We start from the raw sequence: 19,554 nt of genomic DNA on the forward strand, positions 1-19,554 counted from the left end.
ATCTTTTTGCATTTTGCATTTTCTTTGATTGTTGTGCTCATGTTCTCTATGGAATCTTCTGCACCTGAGATTTTCTCTTTCATCTCTTGTATTCTGTTGCTGATGCTCACATCTATGGTTCCTGATTTCTTTCTTAGGGTGAGAAGGGATTTTCTGAGGCTTGTAAATTTGCTTGGAAAGCGCTGTGAAAGAGTATTCCAGAGGGACCATGATGATCCTAAGGGTTATCTGGCTGACATTCCGGCTTGGGGGTGGGTCTGTGAATAGGGGCTACAATGTAATATGGAGGGAAGGAGATGTGGTGCAGCCAGAAAGAGGACAAGGTTTTCTGAAGTTCATCTTAGTAGTGGGTCACCAATCTAAACCATAAAGCAAGTAGGATAACAGAAGCCAGAGTGTCTGGTTTGGCTCTAAAATATCAATGGCCTAAGCTATGAATACTTAATAAGTCCTAGTCATAACTTACTTTACATAGGCTACAGAGAACAGTAGAATTGAATGAATCATAGGTCTGATTGATGGTTCATAGACTCGAAGTGTGTTGAAGCTGAGAAAGAAACCCTTAGGCTGTCTAGTCTAACTCTTGTTTTGTGGAAGCAGAGACTAAAGACTGGGAAATACTTGACAAAGGCCACTCAGTGTGTGGCGGAGCAGCACTGCAGCCAACATCAACCCACAGGTCAGTACCCTGTACTGGGTTTCTTTCCTGGTGAAACACTTGTGTGGTCCCCAAAGGGAGGACTCATTGTCACCACACATGGTGTCTTAGTTAGGGTTTCATCACACAGATAAGGAGAAGACAGCCTTGGTAGCCGTTTCAGTCTTCCCTTTTGTATGAAGTGAAACCAAACCTTCATCCCTGAGCCAACAGTCACAATTCCCTTCCTTATCCCACCCTCAGCCACCCCTAGCATTCCAGCTACTCCATAGAAACAGATCTAAAGCAGGTCTGACAGGCTAGCAACACACAACTTTTAGCTTATGGTTTCCTCTGTGTTTGAGATGTCTGATACATTAACCACTGATCAGGTGTCTACTTAAATTTCAATAAAATGCAACAGAAAAAAATAAATAAATTCAGCTTCTTCATCACATCATTCGCATGTGCTGATGGCTACCGTGTTAGAAAGTACTAGTGTAGAACTTATGCAGTACCTACCTCTCATCACAGAAAGCTCCACTGCATGGCACCTTCCTGAAATGGAGGTCAGGGAAACCAGGATAGTGGAGAAGGTTATAGTACAGATTCAGAGCTATACAGCTCCATTCTCAGTGGATGGGACTGGAGAGAAATGGGTGGTCCTTGGAACTGAGACAAGGTGGCTTCCTGATATGACCACACCCTAATCTCCAGAACCAGTCATTGTCACCACACATGGTGTCTTAGTTAGGGTTTCATTGCTGTGAAGAGACACCATGGCCAAGGCAACTTTTGAAAGGGACAACATTTAATTGGAGCTGGCTTACAGGTTCAGAGGTTCAGTCCATTATCAAGGTGGGAGAACGGCCGCATCTAGGCAGGTATGGCACTGGAGGAACTCAAGAGCTCTACATCTTATTCCAAAGGCAAACAGGAGGAGATTGGCCTCCATGTGGCTAGGAGGAGGGTTTCTAAGCACACCCCAACAATGACACACTTCCTCCAACAAGGCCACACCTACTCTATCAAGGTCACACTTCCTAATAGTGCCATTCCCTGGACCAAGCATATTCAAACCACCAGACATGGAAAATGGGACTTTGCAGATAGGATTAAATTAAGGGTCCTGGGATAAAGAGTTTACCCCGGATTACTCAGGCCCTGAATGCAGTCATGCATCCTGGTAAGGGAGGCAGAAGGAAATTAGAATATCAGGAAAGAATCCAGCGATGTGACAACTGAAGGAAATGGCGTGCTTCTGCCTCTGAGGATGGCAAGGGAGCCCATGGGTCACGGGTTTGGGAGATGGCTCTGCAGTGAAGAAGGCTTGCTGCTCTTGTGGAGAGGAGCTGGATTTGATTTCCTGAGTGTACATGGCAGCCCCAGGCCATCTCCAACTCCTGTTTTGGTAGAATCTAATGCCTTCTTCTCTTCAGGTCTCCACAGGTACCAGGCACCACATATATACAGACGAACACGACTTTTTTTTTCCTAAAAAAAAAAAAATGAATGCAGCTCTAGAGGCTGGAAAGACTAAGGAAATGGTTTCTGTTCTAAAGGAAAGCAGCCTGGTGAAACTAGTTTTGGACTTCTGACCCCCGAAAGTTTAAGGAACTCAGTGTCTTTTGTTTCAAGACACCAAGCTTACCATGATTTGTTATAGCAGTAATAGGAAACTGGTACAATTGATAGTTGAAGAGTCACTGACAGTGGTCTCGAAAGGTCCAGAAGAGAATGGAACATTCTAGAAAGTAAGTCAAACATCCCTAAAGGGTGCCCCAAAGTGAGGTGGATATACTTCAGAGAGGTGGGCTCAGAGAGGGTATCTTCAACAGTTGAAGATGAGGGCTGTCTTCCCCAAAGGTACCCAATCCTCAGAAAGTACAGCTCTTCTTAAGACTCCTGCGGCATCTGGAAGTCTTGAATTCTTAGGTGAAGAAGAGTCAATCCATCATCCCATTTATCAGATGGGGCCTAGAGTAGACAGGGCCTGTTTGTGTCTGCATTGTTGCTGAGAGAGCAAGGTTAGGGCTGGAATCAGGATCTCCTCCTTCATAATTCATTCCTGTCCCATTACCACCCTGCCCCAGGCAAGCTGGAGGTAGTTAGTTCCACAGATGTGGGACTGCTTCACCCAGAAACAACAAAGGACTTCATGGAGTCTTCGCTGTGAGAATCCACCTGTTGGATCATGTAAAATTCAGGGTTCGCCCATCTCTTGGCATGTGACCTCTTTGAGTCTACTATGAGAAAGCTTATCTACTTGCTTAGCTTTCCCCATGGATGTTCTCCAGGTTTCTGGTTTTGTGGGAGGCAGATCAAGGGAAGTTTCCTATGACTTTTAGAGTAACATCTGCATGCCAGCCAGTACAGATCTCCTCCCTTCAGAGCCTTCCTCCCACATTCTCTTCCCAATAAGCATAGGGGTGCATGTATCCCTATCGTATGGTATGGTATGGAATGGAATCCTCTGAGTATATATGCCCAGGGTTATATATATCAAAATATCTGGGTCATACAGTAGTTCTATTTTTTTAAAGAAATCTCAAACTGATTTCTGCTAATCAGTATTAATTTACAATTCTAACAGCAGTGAATAAAGGTTCCTTTGTCTCCACATCCTTTCTTACCTGTGTGTGCCTGCATGTGCATTTACACACTCACACACACACACACACACACACACACACACACACACACACACACACATCCTGCAACTTTATTGTGTTTTGGGGGTTCAGGGGTTTTCTAGTAGTATTTTTCTTGTCTAATTTTTGTAGCTCAGACTTAAGAGATATATTGAGTAAGAGCTAAGAGAGCTGTCATCCTTGTCATGTTCCTGATTTTAGAGGAAATGTTCTCAGCCTGTCTCTTCCTTATATAAAGTTGTCTATAAGCTTGTATAAAGCCTTATTCCTTTGAGGTATGTTTGATCTATTCCTAAAGTCTCTGGAACTTCTATCATGAAGGCATATTGAACTCTGTTAAATGCCTTTGAAATAATTATGTCCTTGACTTTACTTATATGTTCACCAGAGATATATTGGTTTATATGTTTTTTGTTTGTTTATTGTTTGCTTTTGTAGTATCTTGATCTGGTTTGGTTATCAGGATAATATTGGCTTCATAGAATGAACTTAGTAGCTTTCCTTCACTTATACCTCATGGGAAAATTAAGAGGAATTTGTCTGAGGCCTTCCGTTAAAGTTGGCTAGAATTGAACAGTACATCTGTGGTCCTAGGGCCTTTCTTTGAGTGAAGACCTTTAAGAACAGCTTCAATCTCGTTGCTTATAATGTGTCTGTTTAAGTTATGTATATCTTCAGGGCTTAATTTTGGTACGTGATATGTATTTAGAAATTCTATTTCTTCTGGTGGAACTATCCAGATTTTCCTTAGTCTAAATTTTCATAGTAATTCATAATGATATTTTAAATTTCGCATGAGTCAGTTACGATGATACTCCTTTGATCTCTAATTTTGTTAATTTGTATCTTTTTCCTCTTTCTTTTTGACAAATTGGCTAAAGGTTTGTCAATTTATTAACTTTTTCAAAGAACCAACTCTTCATTTAATTGATTTTGTGTATTTATTTCTTAATCTCTATTTCATTAACTTCTCTTACTCTTTATTATTTCTAGCTGTCTACTGTGGTTCAGATTGATTAGTTGTTGTTTTTCAAGAGTCTTGAGCTGTATCATTAGGGTATTCTGTTGGTAACTCTCATATGTTTAAATATGCATGTCATATAATATCTTTCCACTTTAGGACCACCTTGGCTGCATCCAAAGGGTTCTGAGAGAATATGATTTCATTTTTATTTGTCTCTAGAAAATTTTAATTTCTTCTCTGATGTCCTGGATAACCCACTGTTCCATTTAAAATGTAATATTTAGTGTTCAAGTATTTTTTTTTTTACCGTTTCTGTCATTCCTCTTATTGCTGATTTCTAGTTTTATTGCATTATGGCCTAATAGGAGACAAAGATTTATCTCAGTTTTTCTTGTTCTTAAGACTTAACTTCTTTCTTGTGATGTAACTGATTTTAGAAAGGGTTCCATGTGCTACTAAGAAAAAAATGTATTCCATCTCTGTTGAGTGAAAAATTTTTTTCTATATATATTATATATATACATATATATACTATATATAAAATGTATATATATATATACTATATATAAAATGTATATATATATATATATATATATATATATATATATATATATATATATATTATATTGTAAATGGTCCAGTTCACTCATAGAGTATTTTAGCTCTGGTGTTTCTTTGTTCTACTTATAATACTTCTCTAAGACTGGAATACTGAAGTATCTACCATTATTGTGTCAGGACTTATGTGCCCCATTATGTCTTCTACTGTGTGTCTTCTGAAATCAAGACCCTAATATTTGGTGCATAGAATCTACAGATGTTATATCTTCTTGATGAATTATCCTTTTATTTAATGTGGAGTGTCCTTTTTAAAAAAATCTCTTCTAATTAGTTTTGGTTTGATGTTTACTTTGATAAAAGTAAATTGCTTTTTATGTTTTCCATTTGCTTGATAGTTTGTTTTCCATCCTTTGATAGTAAGCATTTGGTATGATTTTTTTAATATAAATGTGTTTCTTGGAGGCCACATAGAGTTGTGTCATTTTAGTATTAAGTTAAGGTCATTTACTGTTAATTACAGAACGGGATTTTTCATTTCCCATAGATATATTAGATGATATTTTGTTTTGCTGGCTTATTGCTCTTTCTTTTCCTTCTCCTGTGTTAATTTTGAGGGTTAGCTGAGTTACTGTGTTGGGCATGGTTGTTTCTTTCTAGAATCTAGTATGTTTATTTGTAGTTCCAATGAAGTATACATCTTCATGTGTTTGCATAAAGAAGGCTGCCTTTCACCTTCCTCCCTGTGGATCAGTTCACTAAGAACTTTCTGCAGTTGTCATGGATTGCCTTGCTTTGTATTTGTCTCAAAATATCTTCATTTATTCATAGATCTTGAAAGAGGGTGCAGGAAATAATTGGTAATAATAGATATTATATAAAACCCAAAAGGAATTAAAATATATCCAACCAAAGTAAGTGTCCCTCCTAGCTCCATTTCCCCACACATATTATTCCCTTCTAGAGAGTGACAGCTGTCACTCTTAGGAGTGCATTCAGACATTTGTCAGCCTTCAGAAAATGTCAGGAACCAGGACAACATAAGCAAGAAGAAACAAGCACTCACCCAGGTCTTGGCTTTGCATCCTCACATTTATCCTGAAGTGCAGAAGGCTTCCCACAAGCCTCTGTGACAAAATTTAATTCCTACATAAGTTTTGAGAATGTCACACTTTCCTCTCTTTATTTAGTTCCCTAAAGAGGAGTGGCTAGAAACAACTTCGGTAAACTTCACAAGACTGGCCTGCTTCATGAGATGCTTGTGCATTCTCTACTCACCAACATTGATATATAAAAGTCTAACATTATTCTTTCCATAAATGAACCCAGTTCTGCAATCTCCATTTCTTCGGGTGGTAAAAATTTTCCTCTGGCTGACAAGATAAACACAATATCCTCCTGATGTTTTTCTCTCCTTAAGGACAATCTGATGCCCTACTTTCTTCCCTGCCTTCTCCTACACTTCCCACATACACCTTGCCTCTGCTGGCCTCTGATTAGGTACATCTTAGCACTTTGGGCCACTGAGTATTAGCCCCAATACTGTGCCAGGTATTTCACAATGTCTTCCTAGGTCATGTTGGAGCTCTGTCTCTGTTGTCCCACTCAAAGCCCTTTTGAACAAGCATGATTCTAGCTATGACCAAGAGGTACAAGGAAAGGGTTAAACAAGCCACCATCCCCCAGTAATAATAAATAATAAGTAAGGGTTATACTAAGAGTAAAATAGAAGGCACTTACAAGCTACTCAGCAAACAACTGATCCTTAAGAAGGTGTTGAGATCAGGCTGTGATCTATCTGAAATTCTGCATGGTGTGTAAGACAATTGGTTTTCAAATTGATACAACAACCTGGATTTCAGCTTTTGATTCCATTTTAAGAATGAAGAATGACTGTGAACCTGAGTAGGCATGTGAATGGTGGCACCTGTCTAACACCACCCATACCACACAGGCAGGCAAACAATTCATTCTTAGGAGTAGGAAGTGGGGCACTCTATGCATTCATTTGGGTGAAATGAGAGTATAGAAGGGGCACATGGAAATACATTATATCAGAAAAGCCAGGCTGAAAGCCTACTGGACACATCAGACCAAGGAAATGGCATAACTCATCACTTGAAATCTATAAAAGGCACTGTGAAGGCCCCACAGCTAAGTTGTTATCTTACCTCTTGGTATATGTGTCAAGGATCAGCAGGACAAAAATGGATGACTCTCTCAGGAGTTCCAGTTTGTTTCCTATGGTATCCATTATCTATGGATAAAGGCAACCCTGCTGTCATCTGCATCCCGTTTTGTTCATCCATCTGGACCTGCCATCTGTCTGTCCTCCAGATCCTTCATCCAGGCCTGGTACAGCTCTTTGCTTCTGCAGCTAAACTTAACTCTACAGCTTTGCTTTTAAGCTGATGACATGAAGTGGCCTCATCAATCTGGTTCATTATCTCATCAATCTAGATTCTTTGTACATTTCTGTTTCTCTGCTTCTCAGGACTTGTGAAACCTCTTAAATCCTTTGGCAGCCAGAACAAATTACAGCCATTTCCATAACACATGTATATATGTGCATGTGTGTATATAAAAAAGGAGATGTATTTACAGTGTGTTGTGTAATATGTGATCTGAAAGTTAATATTAGTAATTTAGTTGGGAATTAAAAAAAAAAAAAACAACCTATACACTTGGCTAGAGTTCCCAAGGAAAGCAGAACTGTCTAGCCACTTGCTTCCATTACACGTTCCATGTCTTAAGCAAAGTGGTGGTAGCTCAATTCTGGAATCCCAGCACTGGGGAGGCAGAGGCAGGTGGAGCACTGAGTTTGAAGCCTGCCAGATCTACAGAGCAATGTTCAGGACAGCTAGAGCTACACAGAGAAGCCCTGTGTAAATAATATAACACGGCTATCTGGTGTGAATATATGGTTATGGCATAAATGATGACATTAAAAACAAATACAAATGAGTTTGCCTGTTGCTGACATAGAATGCACACAATAGAAGAGAAAAAAATTACAGACACCCAGAAATGTCTCCTCAATCTGAAGGAAGAGCTGGAAACCAATGGAACAAAGCACGTGACCAAACAAACCCCCTCAAACCCTGAGAAGGGCCCTACAGAGAGAAGACACTGCAGATTCAGATAACAGTGTCTGGGGCATTCCCACTGCTCTTCAACTGTGCAGCTACAGATTTGTCTCTGAGAGTCTACTGTATGGATAGTAAAAGAGGCAGGGTCACTGCCTGGGGACAAAGGACATTGCATCTTGGACACTGTATGTTCTCCAAGGGCTCCCATCCCTCCACTGCTCACATATGCAGTCTTCTGTATAAAGACCTGACTACAGAAAAGCACTGGACAAAGACACCCATCCATCATGGAACCTGCCTCTTTACTTTCAACCGAAGTCTCTGAGTATCCATCTCTTCCAGGAGTGACTTCATTTCCTACCTCTGCACATAAGAGTAGATTCCACAATGTTTAGGATTTTCATCTGTAGAGCTCCGAAGGACACAGCTACCATCTGCCCCAGAATCATGTTACATCCTTATGTATCTGGATGCCCAGGAAACCCAGATGGGCCCTGACACTCCTCACTAGGCCTCTCTGTTTCAGCTCTCACTCTGAGACACTGAGCTACACAGAAAGAAATATTTCCTTTTCTCATCATTCATACAAGGGCCAAGCTGTGAAGTAATGAATGACACACTGGAGAACTGTATTCTTGACTCCTTAACATCTGGATCTAACAAAGGACAATTAGAGAGAAGTCAGGTATGAAACAAACAAACAAAGGAGCCAGATTATAGGCAGGCACTTTGTGGAAAGCTCTTGCTTTTATTGAATCCCCCACTGACTGCTTCCACTCACACTCATCCTTCTAGGTTTATTGAGGGTATAAGTTACTTTGTGAGGTCAGCCTAGACAAAGCCAATATGAAGACAGTCACAGTCTTGGTTCCGGTAGCTTTGCCATAAAGATAAATATTGCCTGTGCTGACTAATCCTAAAAGTAGTGTGTTAAGGGGATCCAAGCTGAAAGCGGAAAGGGCTCAAATCCCAGGAGGGCCTATACAGGGGAAAGCCATGAATACACCGCTTAGGTCAAACCCTAAGAGTGAGAGCTATGAGTGAGCACTTTTCATTCCGTATCTTTCTTACAGACAAAGGCTCAGAGGTGTGCTAAAGAGCTTTGATACAGATCAGGGCAGCCCCCTAATTTGGAGAAGTGCCTTGCATATGGGGCTTATGGGAACCCATGCTCAGAAATGAACCATGGGTCTGGTGGGAGGAGAGGTGTGGCTGTCATTAGAGATTTTGTGGCATATTCTAAGGTGTAAAGAAGGGGCTTTGACGGTGGAAATATTTAGCATCTGTTATGTTTCCTTGATTCCCCCCCCACACACACACTTTACCTGCTAATGTTTGGTGTCCCATGTCTGTCTCTATCACAACATTGTTCCTGCATCTGTCAGGGCTTACTCCGTTATATGATGACCTATGTATGACTTCTTGATGTTGCTCCATCGTCTGTCTTTCTTCTTGTTCAGCAATCTGGACCATTTGTCCTCCAGTTCCTTCACCCAGGTCCTGTTCTTTGCTTCTACAGTTAAACTCAACTCTATAGCATTGCTTTCAAGACAGTGACATGAAGTGACCTCACTTGCAGCTAGCACAATTTCTCCAGCTTCCCTCCCCACACCGTGGTTCAGTATCTTAATCTAGACTCTACTTAACTTTTTCTCTTTCTGTGCTTCTGAGAATTTGTGAAACTTCTTGAATGCTGCTGTGCTCAATTAACACTTACAACCCTTTCTGTAAGACATGTACATATGTATATCTGTTTATAACTATTCAATATATGTTGTGTAAAATCTGACAATTGTTATATGCAATTAATTTTGGAATAAAAGAACCAGTATTTGCTTGTCCAAGGTTGCCATGGGAAGTAAAATTGTCTGGCAAGTTCCTTCCATTGAAACTGGTATGTCTTAAGGCAATGGGTGGTGACACATGCCTTTAATCCTAGAACTGAAGAGGCACACTTAGGAGAACCTCTGATTTTAAGGCTAGTCAGGTTTACAAAGCTAGTGTTACAGAGAGAATCCTGGTCACAACACTTAAAAACAATTTAAAAAATGAAAAATTCTAAGAAACAAACAAAAACCTCACTGCTGTATGTTGGAAATTTATGGTTATTCCATAAATTGTGTCACTGTAAACAAATACAAATGATTTGCCTCTGTTTTTTGATATAGCATGCACAAAACAGAAGAAATGTTACAGACACACAGGACTGCCTCCTCAATCTGGAGGAAGGAAGGAAAGACATGCAGCAAAACATGTGTTCAAACCCTCAAACCCTGAGAAGGAACCTACAGAGACAAGGCAATGCAAAGCCAGCCACACGGTGTCTGGGGCATTCCCATAGCTCTTGAATTGTCTAGCTCAGCTCTGTCTCTGAGATTCTATAGTAGGGATAGCAAAAGAGGCAGGCTGTCTTCTTGGGGACAAGGGACACTGTATGTTCTCCTAGGACTCCTATCCTTCCACTTCTCACATATGCAACCTTCTGAATGAAGACCTGTCTTACAGAAAAGCGTTGGTCAAAGACAACCAACCATCGTAGTGGAGCCTGACACTTGGCACTCACCTGACCCTAGCCAGTTTGTGGTCTTTGAGTATCCATCTCTTCCAGGACAGACATCATTATCTTTTCTGGATATAAGAGGTACCCAGATTCCACACCTGTTTAGGAATCTTATCTATAGAGCTAGAAAGGACACAATCCCCATGACTCCCAGAATCATGCCTTCTCCATATGTAACTAGATGACCAGGAAGCCCAGATGGATCCTTGCAGTTCTCATTTGGTACCCCCTGATTCAGCTCTTACTCTGAGATGCTGATCTACACAAATAAATATTTCCTTTGTTCATCATTCATTAAGGTCCAAGCTGTGATGTAACAAGAAACACAGTACTAAAATGTGTACTAAACACGTTTGTGGTTATCATATTGATCTGATCAACCTAAGACAATTAGAGAGAAGTTATGAAACAGAAAAAGGATTCAGTGATTGGCAGATACTTTCTGGAAAGCTCTTGTTTTTTTTACCAAATTCTTCATTGACAGCATCCTCCAAACCCCATGCTTCTTGTGTTATTAAGGGTATAAATTATATTGTGAGTCAGCCCAGCCACAGCTGACATGAAGATAGCCATAATCTTGATTCTGGTGGGTTTCATCACTATGGGGATAAACATTGCCTGTGCTTTCTCTTCTCCCAAAAATAAGTGTGTTAAGAGGATCCAAGCATATAAGAGAGAGGACCTGGGAATGAGCTAACACAGGGGAATGCTATGTGCCAACTTACTCCCTTTGGCCTATAAGACTGATCACTCTGCATTCCTTAGCTTTGTTAGAGCCAGAGGCTGGGGAGTAGTCTGAGAGAAGCTGGCACAGAGACCAGGGCAGCTGCCCTAGTTTGGAGATGTGTCTTGCATTTGAGACTTGTGAAAGCACCTGCTGAGTGATGAACCATGGGTCTGGTGTGATGAAAGATGTGTGACTGTCATTAGAGATTTTATGGCATGTTCCAAGGTGTAAGAAGGGGCTGTGATGGTGGAACTTTCTTTCTACTGAGACTGACCCTTGGGAGAGTGTCTTGAAAGAAAAGATGTAGAGTTGAATTTAACTGCAGAAGCAAAGAGCAGGATCAGTCCTGATGGAAGGAACTGGAGGACAGATGGACGGCAAGTCCAGATGGGTGAACAAGAAGAAAGACAGACAATGAGGTTACATAGGAGGTGACATAGGTCATTGCATAACAAGGTCAGCCATGAGAGGCACAGGAGCAGTGCTGTGTGATAGAACAGACATGGGACACTTACCATTGGCAGATGAAGTGGGGCGATGAAGAAACATAACAGATGCTGGATGTTTCCTGGTGAAATTCTCCTCTGAACAGGGTTTGGCTTTTCATCACTGAGCCTTTCATCAGCATCCTGCACACGTCAGCAACGCTGAGGGAACCAACAGTCAAAACGGAACAGGCTTGTAACCCACCCACCTAAGGCCAGGGGAAGGCTGAAGCCCCTCAGAGATACCAGTGCTGACTGTTAAGGATAGAAATGGTCCTGAAATTCCTAGAGGCAGTTCATTTAGGTTCTAACTCTGTAGGCAGAGTGGAATTGGTATTTCTAATCTATGCTTTTCTAAGATATTAAATTTAAGATATGTGTATTGTTTCAGAAGGGTATATATGCAGGAGTCTGAGGAGGTCAGAGGTGTCAGACCCCTCTGGAGATGGAGTTATATGAATTTCTGAGCAACCTGACACAGATGGTGGACACTGAACTCAGGTTTTCAGGAGGAGTATTATGTCCTATTAGCTACTGAACTAGCTCCGCAGTCTTCAAATAATGCTAAGAAGAACACATACACCAAAGGTTCAGGTTGTCCTTCTAGAGTTACATATCCAATGTTCTATTCCTGTATATATCCACATGTTGTGTTGCCTTAGATTGGAGAGTTCCTGAGTCTTCCTGTTCCTTCTGAGTCACCACCATGTAAATGAAGCTCTAGCATACCTGCTATGTGCAACCTACTCAGTTCATTGGATTGACCAGACATATGCTCAGAGAGAGGTCATAGAAAATGTCCTCATGTCCCAGCCTTGTCTAAGATACAGAGTGGCAGTGGTGGAGGGAGATGAGTTAATGGTAGGACCTTGTCTGCTGGGGCCCTGAGGGCTCAGTGTTCAAAGGAGTCTAAAGGGATGGCTCTGCTAATTAGAAGACTCAATATGATGTACACACACACACACACACACACACACACACGCACACGCACACGCACACACACACACACACACACACACACACACACACACACAAGACTTCAACCAAAAGAATGCTAAGGATAGTTTATTTTGTACATGAACACATTAGGAAACTGTTCCAAGATTATAGACCTTCCTCTTCTAAGGATGCAATTCCCAGTCTAGGCAGTAGACAAGCAAGGGCTCTGTGGATTCAGAAGAAATGTGACCAGATACGCTTTTGAAGACCAGATCCATCTTCCACAGGGCTGTCAGTCATCTGAAATACAGATTTGATCATGACAGTTCCTCTGCTTATAAACTTCTGGTTGTTTAGCCCTTACTCTTTGCTCATTAGCTCATTGCTGATTGAATGTGGACTTCTTGTAGTGTCCCTCACCCAGACACCACAGCTATCACATACAACCTTTTCACATCTCCCAAAGAGGGCCCACATTTCTCCCCCTGTCTGATCCTGCCTCCCTTGTCTGCTAGGTGTTCTGTGTCTTAACTTCAGCTTCTCCTAGTTGAACTCCGCTCTGAATTCTTCCCAGTCAAAGCTAGTCACCACTGTTAGTATTTACTAGAAAGTAGTGCTGAGCTTATGCTAACACTCAGTATGTTTCTACAGTCAAGTTATATTGACTTTCAAATCTCCTTTCTAGAACATGCCTGCCTGATGCATAAAGCATTCCATAAATGAATGTCTCCTTTAACGTCATTGTCTTCACCCTCCCAGGAACATGTGTTTTCCTGAGAGAGTTGAACCTCTTTGACTGAGGAAGAGAAGAGTATAATGCCCCATGTTATGACTGTATGGCCCTAAGTTATGATAACTTTAGTGCCCTTTAGTAAGTGTGAGATTGTTTTTACAGAGTAGAGGGCTATGGCCCTTCTCCCCACCATGATTGTCATAGATTCACTCACTGAACTTGGAAGTCCCTAATAAACTGTTTCTTCTATAAGGTCTCTTGATACTAGTCTTATTACAACCATAGAAAAACAAAACAAGAATACTAACTTTAAAGTGATGTTTCCTTCCATGTACTTCCCTTGTCTGTCTTCTTGTTCACACATCTGAACCTGCCATGAATCTGTGCTCCAGTTTCTTCATCCAGCCTTGGTCTGGCTCTTGGCTTCTGCAGTTAAACTCACCCTGGAAGATTTGTTTTCAAGCCAGTGACATAAAGTGGCCTCACTGGAGCCATCACAGTTTCTCCTACACCCTGGCTCATTCTCTCATCAATCCAGATTCTTCTTACCTTTCTGTTTCTCTGCTTCTCAGGACTCTGAAACCTCTTGAGTTCTTCTGTGGACAGTTAGGCTTTTGCAGTCTTTTCTGTAGCACATGTTTATATGGGCATGTGAGGATACAGATAGATGTATGTGTTGTGTGTTATATAGTATGTGATCTGAGAGTTAATATTAATGATTAAAGTTGGAATAAATATTCCTCTGTTTGCCTGGGCCAGGGCTACCAAGGAAAGCAGAACTGTCTGGCCAGTTGCTTCCATACAACTGCTGTATCTTAAGCCAAGTGGTGGTGGTGCACTCCTTTAATTCCAGCACTGGGGAGGCAGAGACAGGTGAAGCTCTGAGTTTGAGAACTCCCTGGTATTTAGAGCAAATTCTGGGACATCCAGAGCTGCACAGACAAACCATCTCACAAAAACAAACAAACAAACAAAAAAGCAAAAAGAACAAAAGAAAAAAATAAAGAAAAACCACACTGCCACATACTGTGATTGTTAACTTTATTATATAAATTATGACATTGCAAAACATAGAAATCAATTTACCTGTGCTTCCGACAAATCATGCATACAACAAAGGAGGAATGTTACACACACCATGTGTGTCTCCTCAATCTGAAGGAAGGACAGGAAACACATGGAGCAAAGCATGTGACCAAACAAATTCCCTCAAACCCTGAGAAGACACCCTACAGAGAGAAGAGACACTGCAGAACCAGCCACATGGTGACTGAATCTTTCCCACAGATCTTGGACTGTCTAGATACAATTTTGTCTCTGAGAGTGTATAGTCTGGAGAGCAAAAGAGTAGGGCTCACTGCTGAGGGACAAGGGACACTGCATGTTCTCCTAGGCCTCCCATCCCTCCACTGCTCACATATTCAGCCTTCTGTATAAAAGACCTGACTTATAGAAAAGCACTTGTCGAAGACAACCTGTCATCATTGGGGAGCCTGCCTACTTACTTTCAATTGACCCTTGCCAATTGGAAGTCATTGAGCATCTACTTTTTCCAGGAGTGACTTCATTACCTACATCTGCAGGTAGGAGGGGCCCAGATTCTGCAGTGTTTAGAAATCTCATCTATAGAGCTCTAGAGACACAAGCCCCATCTCTCCCAGAAGAATGCTACGTCATTATGTACCTGGATGTCCAGGAAGCCCCAGATCAGCCCTGAAAATCTTCACTGGGTGTCTCTGCTCCAGTTCTCACTCTGAGATGCAGAGCTAAACAAATAAATATTTCCTTTCATCATCATTCATACAATGGTCAAGATTTTAAGTAACAGGTCACACAGTACTGTAATATGTTCGTGACTCTTTTGTGGTTATCTTTTGCATCTACCAATTAGAGAGAAGTCACTTATGAAATTGAAAAACTAGCCAGGTGATGGGCAGGCCCTTTATGGAAAGTTCTTCTTTTAAAGGATTTCTCCAGTGACTGCTTCTCCCACACGAATACTTCTAGCTTTAATATGGCTATAAATTATTTTGTTAGTTCAGCTGATCCAGAGACAACATGATGGCAGCCACAATCTTGTTTCTGGTAGGTTTGATTGTTATGGGAATGAAAATTACCTGTGTTCTGTCTTCTCCAAAATTAATTGTGTTAAGGTCATCCAAACTGGAAAGAGAGGGGACTCTTCAAAGCTCACTAGGACCTGGGCATGCACTATTACAGGGAAAGCCATGTGACATCTGCTTGGATCAAACTCACTCCCTTTGGCCTAAAAGAGTGATCACTCTGCATTCTTTAGCTTTTTTAGAGCCAGAGGCTGGACAGTAGTCTGAGAGAAGTTGGCATAGAGATCAGGGCAGCTCTTTTAGTTTGTAAATATACCTTGAATTTGGGACCTGTGGGAGTGCTTGCTCAGAGATGAACCATGTGTCTGGTGTGATGAAAGAGCATGGCTGTCATTAGAGATTTTATGGCATCTTCTAAGGTGTAAAGAAGGGGCTGTGGTGGTGGAACTTTCTTTCTTCTGAGACTCTATAGGCTCTACAGAGAGAGAACACTCTCCCAAGGCCCAGAGTGCAGAGTTGGGCTTAAGAGCAAGACTGGAGCTGGTTAAGCTGAGGGAAGAGTTCTGGGGTGCAAAGGAGGACATAGAGTAAGTCAGGCTCCTGTAGGTGATGAGCCTTCAGATCTCTAGCATCAATTCTTAATCTTGTTTTCTGTCTGCTTCAGGCTGCATAAACACTATTGCATATTTCAGAATTAGAAAAACCTGGAGCTTGTCCCAAGATTTCCCCAGGAAGTGATGTCATTTGTGTTCAAGAATGCTCAGAAGATCAATCGCGCCCTGGCAACTTGAAGTACTGTAGTAATGTCTGTGGTCATATCTGCAAATCTCCTGGCTTTTAAGTGAATATATTACTATTTTTTACTTTTTATGTTGTAATAAGACACCATGATCAAGGTAACTTATAGAAGTTTACTGGGAGTATACAATTTCAGAGAATGAGTCCATGACACTCGTGTTAGGAAGCATGGCAGGAAGCAATTATGCATGGCACTGGAGCATTGCCTGCAGGCTTACATCTTGAGAAGCAATCCTGAAGAAGAGACTGAGCTAACTGGGAAGGATGTGAGTCTCTGAAACGTCCCAGCCTGTCCCCTAAGATACAATTCCTTCAACAAATCAATATCTCCCAACATGTTTCCCCAGAATTTCAAAAACTGTGAATTGAATATTCAAATACATAAGGCTACAAGGCCATTATCATCCATACTACAACATCCTGTCAAGGTATGTCCAAGGGACTGAGTCAGTTTCCAGGGGACTTTCCTTGGACAGCCCCATGGTCTTTGTCCTCTGGCTGCACACAAGAGTCTGGATGTGTGCAAGAGAAAGGAACTGGAAGAAGAAGGAAGAAGGACACCAGGTTACATGATCTGTGTCTTCTACACTGCAATGACAGTCCCATCATGACTAAAGTGACACAAGCCACCACTACTTAGACCCACATGGTTATAAACTGGGACATTTCACTCTTTTCTCCCTCAGCCAGAGGTTTGACTCTCTCAGGAAAACAAGTGGTCCTGGGAGGGAGAAGACAGTGAAGTTAATGGGAACATTGATTTACTGAACACCTTAATGTCAGGCAGGTGTATGTTACTGTTCCAACCCTCGGGACAGTCGAACAGGGACTCGAGGGGCACCTGGAAGAGAATGGGGGACAAGAAACACAAACAACAGACAGCAAGTCAAGAGTCCTGATCAAGCTGACAAATTTTTATTTTTCCCACAGAAGTTATATACTCATAGGTGCAGGAAGGAGGGTGGAGGGGGGTTGCTTTGTCTCTGTGTAATGCACCTGTTCCCAGGAATAGGATATTGCCTGGGTAAACAGTTCAACAGAAAGATCAGACCAGAATGGGTTATTAGGCACCTATCTACAAGATTTATAGCTATTTGTTCTCCACTGACCACAGGATCTATGCCTATTTGTACTCACATGGGCTAGTACTTTCCCACAGAGGCTAATACTTTATGCCAGCAAGCACTTAAGGCAGTAAATGTTCAAACAAGTTCACTCCCAACATCTCCTCTGTTTTCTTAGTATAGAAGAACCATGGCAATCTTAGTGTTTGCTAAGTCGGAGATAGAGGCCTGACCTCCAGTGACTAATGGGGACCTTGTAATGGCTCTGGTCCTCCTGGTGTTTTCCAGTGAGGCATGAGGGCCATACATGTCCTGATGGTTTTTTCCTAGAGAGGGGATAATTTGGACATCAACACCTATGCAGTCAGGCATATACCTCAGGGAACCCAGAAAGATACTTTTAGTTTTTGCTTTATATTCCCTTACAGTGCTTTGCCTCACAGCCTAAGCAAGAACTTAGTTCGCCAGTCAGAGGGGGTTCTGGGTGGCCCCTCTCTACTTGGTCCTGGGGAGGAAGTCCCCCTATATTCGGTGGAGATGGGTTTTTGGAATACTCTGGAGAGAATATTAACCTTGTCTCAAGTCACTTGGTCCTCCATAGCTAATTTATAATAATGTACCTGGATAGGTTTTGCTGCCAAATCATCTATCTGACATTTCACAAAGTTGGTAAGTCTGTTAAGGGTCCAGGGACCAAAAGAAGTAAGCAAAATCAATCCAACTAATGGTGCCAAAATGGAAGGAAGGAGGTAGGGTTGATAACCACAGAGAGGTTGAAACCCAATTTTTATACCAGCTCTCCTCTCTCTCTCTCTCTCTCTCTCTCTCTCTCTCTCTCTCTCTCTCTCATCTTTTCTCTAGTCCTTCTCTGACTTTTCTCATGCTTTCTTTGACCATTTCTATCTTGTCTACATAAAAGCAGCATTCTTCCTAAAGAGCTGCACACAGCCCTCCTGGCTATAAAAAGAGTAAATAAAGTCCTCTGTGGTTTTGTAGGACGACTTCAGCTAAGGAGGAGAGGGAATCAGTGAGGTCATCGATGCCTTGTTGGAGACACTGGATGTCTTTATCNATGGTGACACTGAGTTCTTGATACCTAGACTTGGAAAGAACATATGAGGAGATGCCAGTCCCCGCACCCATGGCACCAAGGCCTAGGAGGAATGAAATGGTGATGGCAGTTAGGGGCTCTCTTCACTCCCAGTGAATGGGAGGAATCAGAAGACTGATCCCACAAATAAAAAAAACTCTTCTGAATGATAATAAATTAATCAAAGGACAAATTGTACAAGAATGCAAAAATCAGAATTTATTCCAGAAAAGACATTGACTGAAAGGCAGGGGGTGAGGCCATCAAGGCAAACCCAGCAAGTATCATTTGGAGGAACTAAATACTCGCTACTAATATCAGGACCTTTGCCAAAATACTGTCTGGACATTTTTCTTCCTTTAACAATTAGGGCAGCAGACAAGGAATAATAGGTTGCCAAGACCTTACTTGGACTTGAGGGGAGACATACCCATACAAAGGATATCCCTTTTTGGTGGAAGTCCAGGACTGCTGCCAAACCAACGTGGGGCTCAAACCCACAACCCTGGGATTAAGAGTCTCAGACTCTACCAACTGAACTATCCATGCTGTTTATAATTAAAGCAAGTCTTTTGAGAGTTACTTAAGCCCACTCTCTAAAAGGTGGCACCAATCGCCAAGCCAATGGCGTGGCTCATTCCAGCACCTGGGCAAAGGCAGACATGTTCTGCCAGTGACTTAGAACGGTGGTGTTTAGGAATATCTTGGCAAATAGGATTGGCATTTTCAAAAACAAGCTGATTAATAAAGAGGTTTTCAGGCTCTTGGACCCAAAAAAAGCGATCAGCCATCTCTGACAGGTGACTAATTAAAGAATTGTAAGATGCATCTGGAGGATATCATCCTGAGTGAGGTAACCCAATCACAAAAGAAGTCACTTGATATGCACTCACTGATAAGTGGATAGTAGCCCAGAAACCTAGAATATCCAAGATACAATCTCCAAAACACAAGAAAATCAAGAATAAGGAAGACCAACACATGGATACTTCATTCCTCCCTAAAATAGGAAATGAAATACCCATGAAAAAAGTGGCAGAGACAAAGTTTGGAGCTAAGATGAAAGGATGGACCATCCAGAGACTGCCTCACCCGGGGGTGCATCCCATAATCAGCCACCAAACGCAGACACTATTGCACATGCCAGCAAGAACTTGCTGAAAGGACACTGATATAGCTATCTCTGTGAGGCTATG

At 41.7% G+C, this 19,554-nt stretch overlaps 1 protein-coding gene across 1 annotated transcript; it reads left to right on the forward strand.

Moving 5' to 3' along the window:
- Nucleotides 1-15,401: 15,401 nt before the first annotated feature.
- Nucleotides 15,402-16,247, forward strand: LOC110331157 (WAP four-disulfide core domain protein 18-like). Its single transcript, XM_021211545.1, has 2 exons — nucleotides 15,402-15,481; nucleotides 16,097-16,247. The coding sequence occupies exons 1-2, from the start codon at nucleotides 15,402-15,404 to the stop codon at nucleotides 16,245-16,247; spliced, it is 231 nt and encodes a 76-aa protein (XP_021067204.1).
- The last annotated feature ends 3,307 nt before the right edge of the window (nucleotides 16,248-19,554 follow it).

This window comes from Mus pahari, chromosome 14, assembly GCF_900095145.1.
Source record: "Mus pahari chromosome 14, PAHARI_EIJ_v1.1, whole genome shotgun sequence".
NCBI lineage: Eukaryota > Metazoa > Chordata > Mammalia > Rodentia > Muridae > Mus > Mus pahari.

Excerpts from the sequence above, each read along its gene's own strand:
- LOC110331157 (XM_021211545.1), top strand. The coding sequence starts at position 15,402 with ATGATGGCAGCCACAATCTTGTTTCTGGTAGGTTTGATTGTTATGGGA. Across the intron at positions 15,482-16,096 it reads TGTGTTCTGTCTTCTCCAAA|AGAATTAGAAAAACCTGGAG; the intron begins ATTAATTGTGTT and ends ATTGCATATTTC.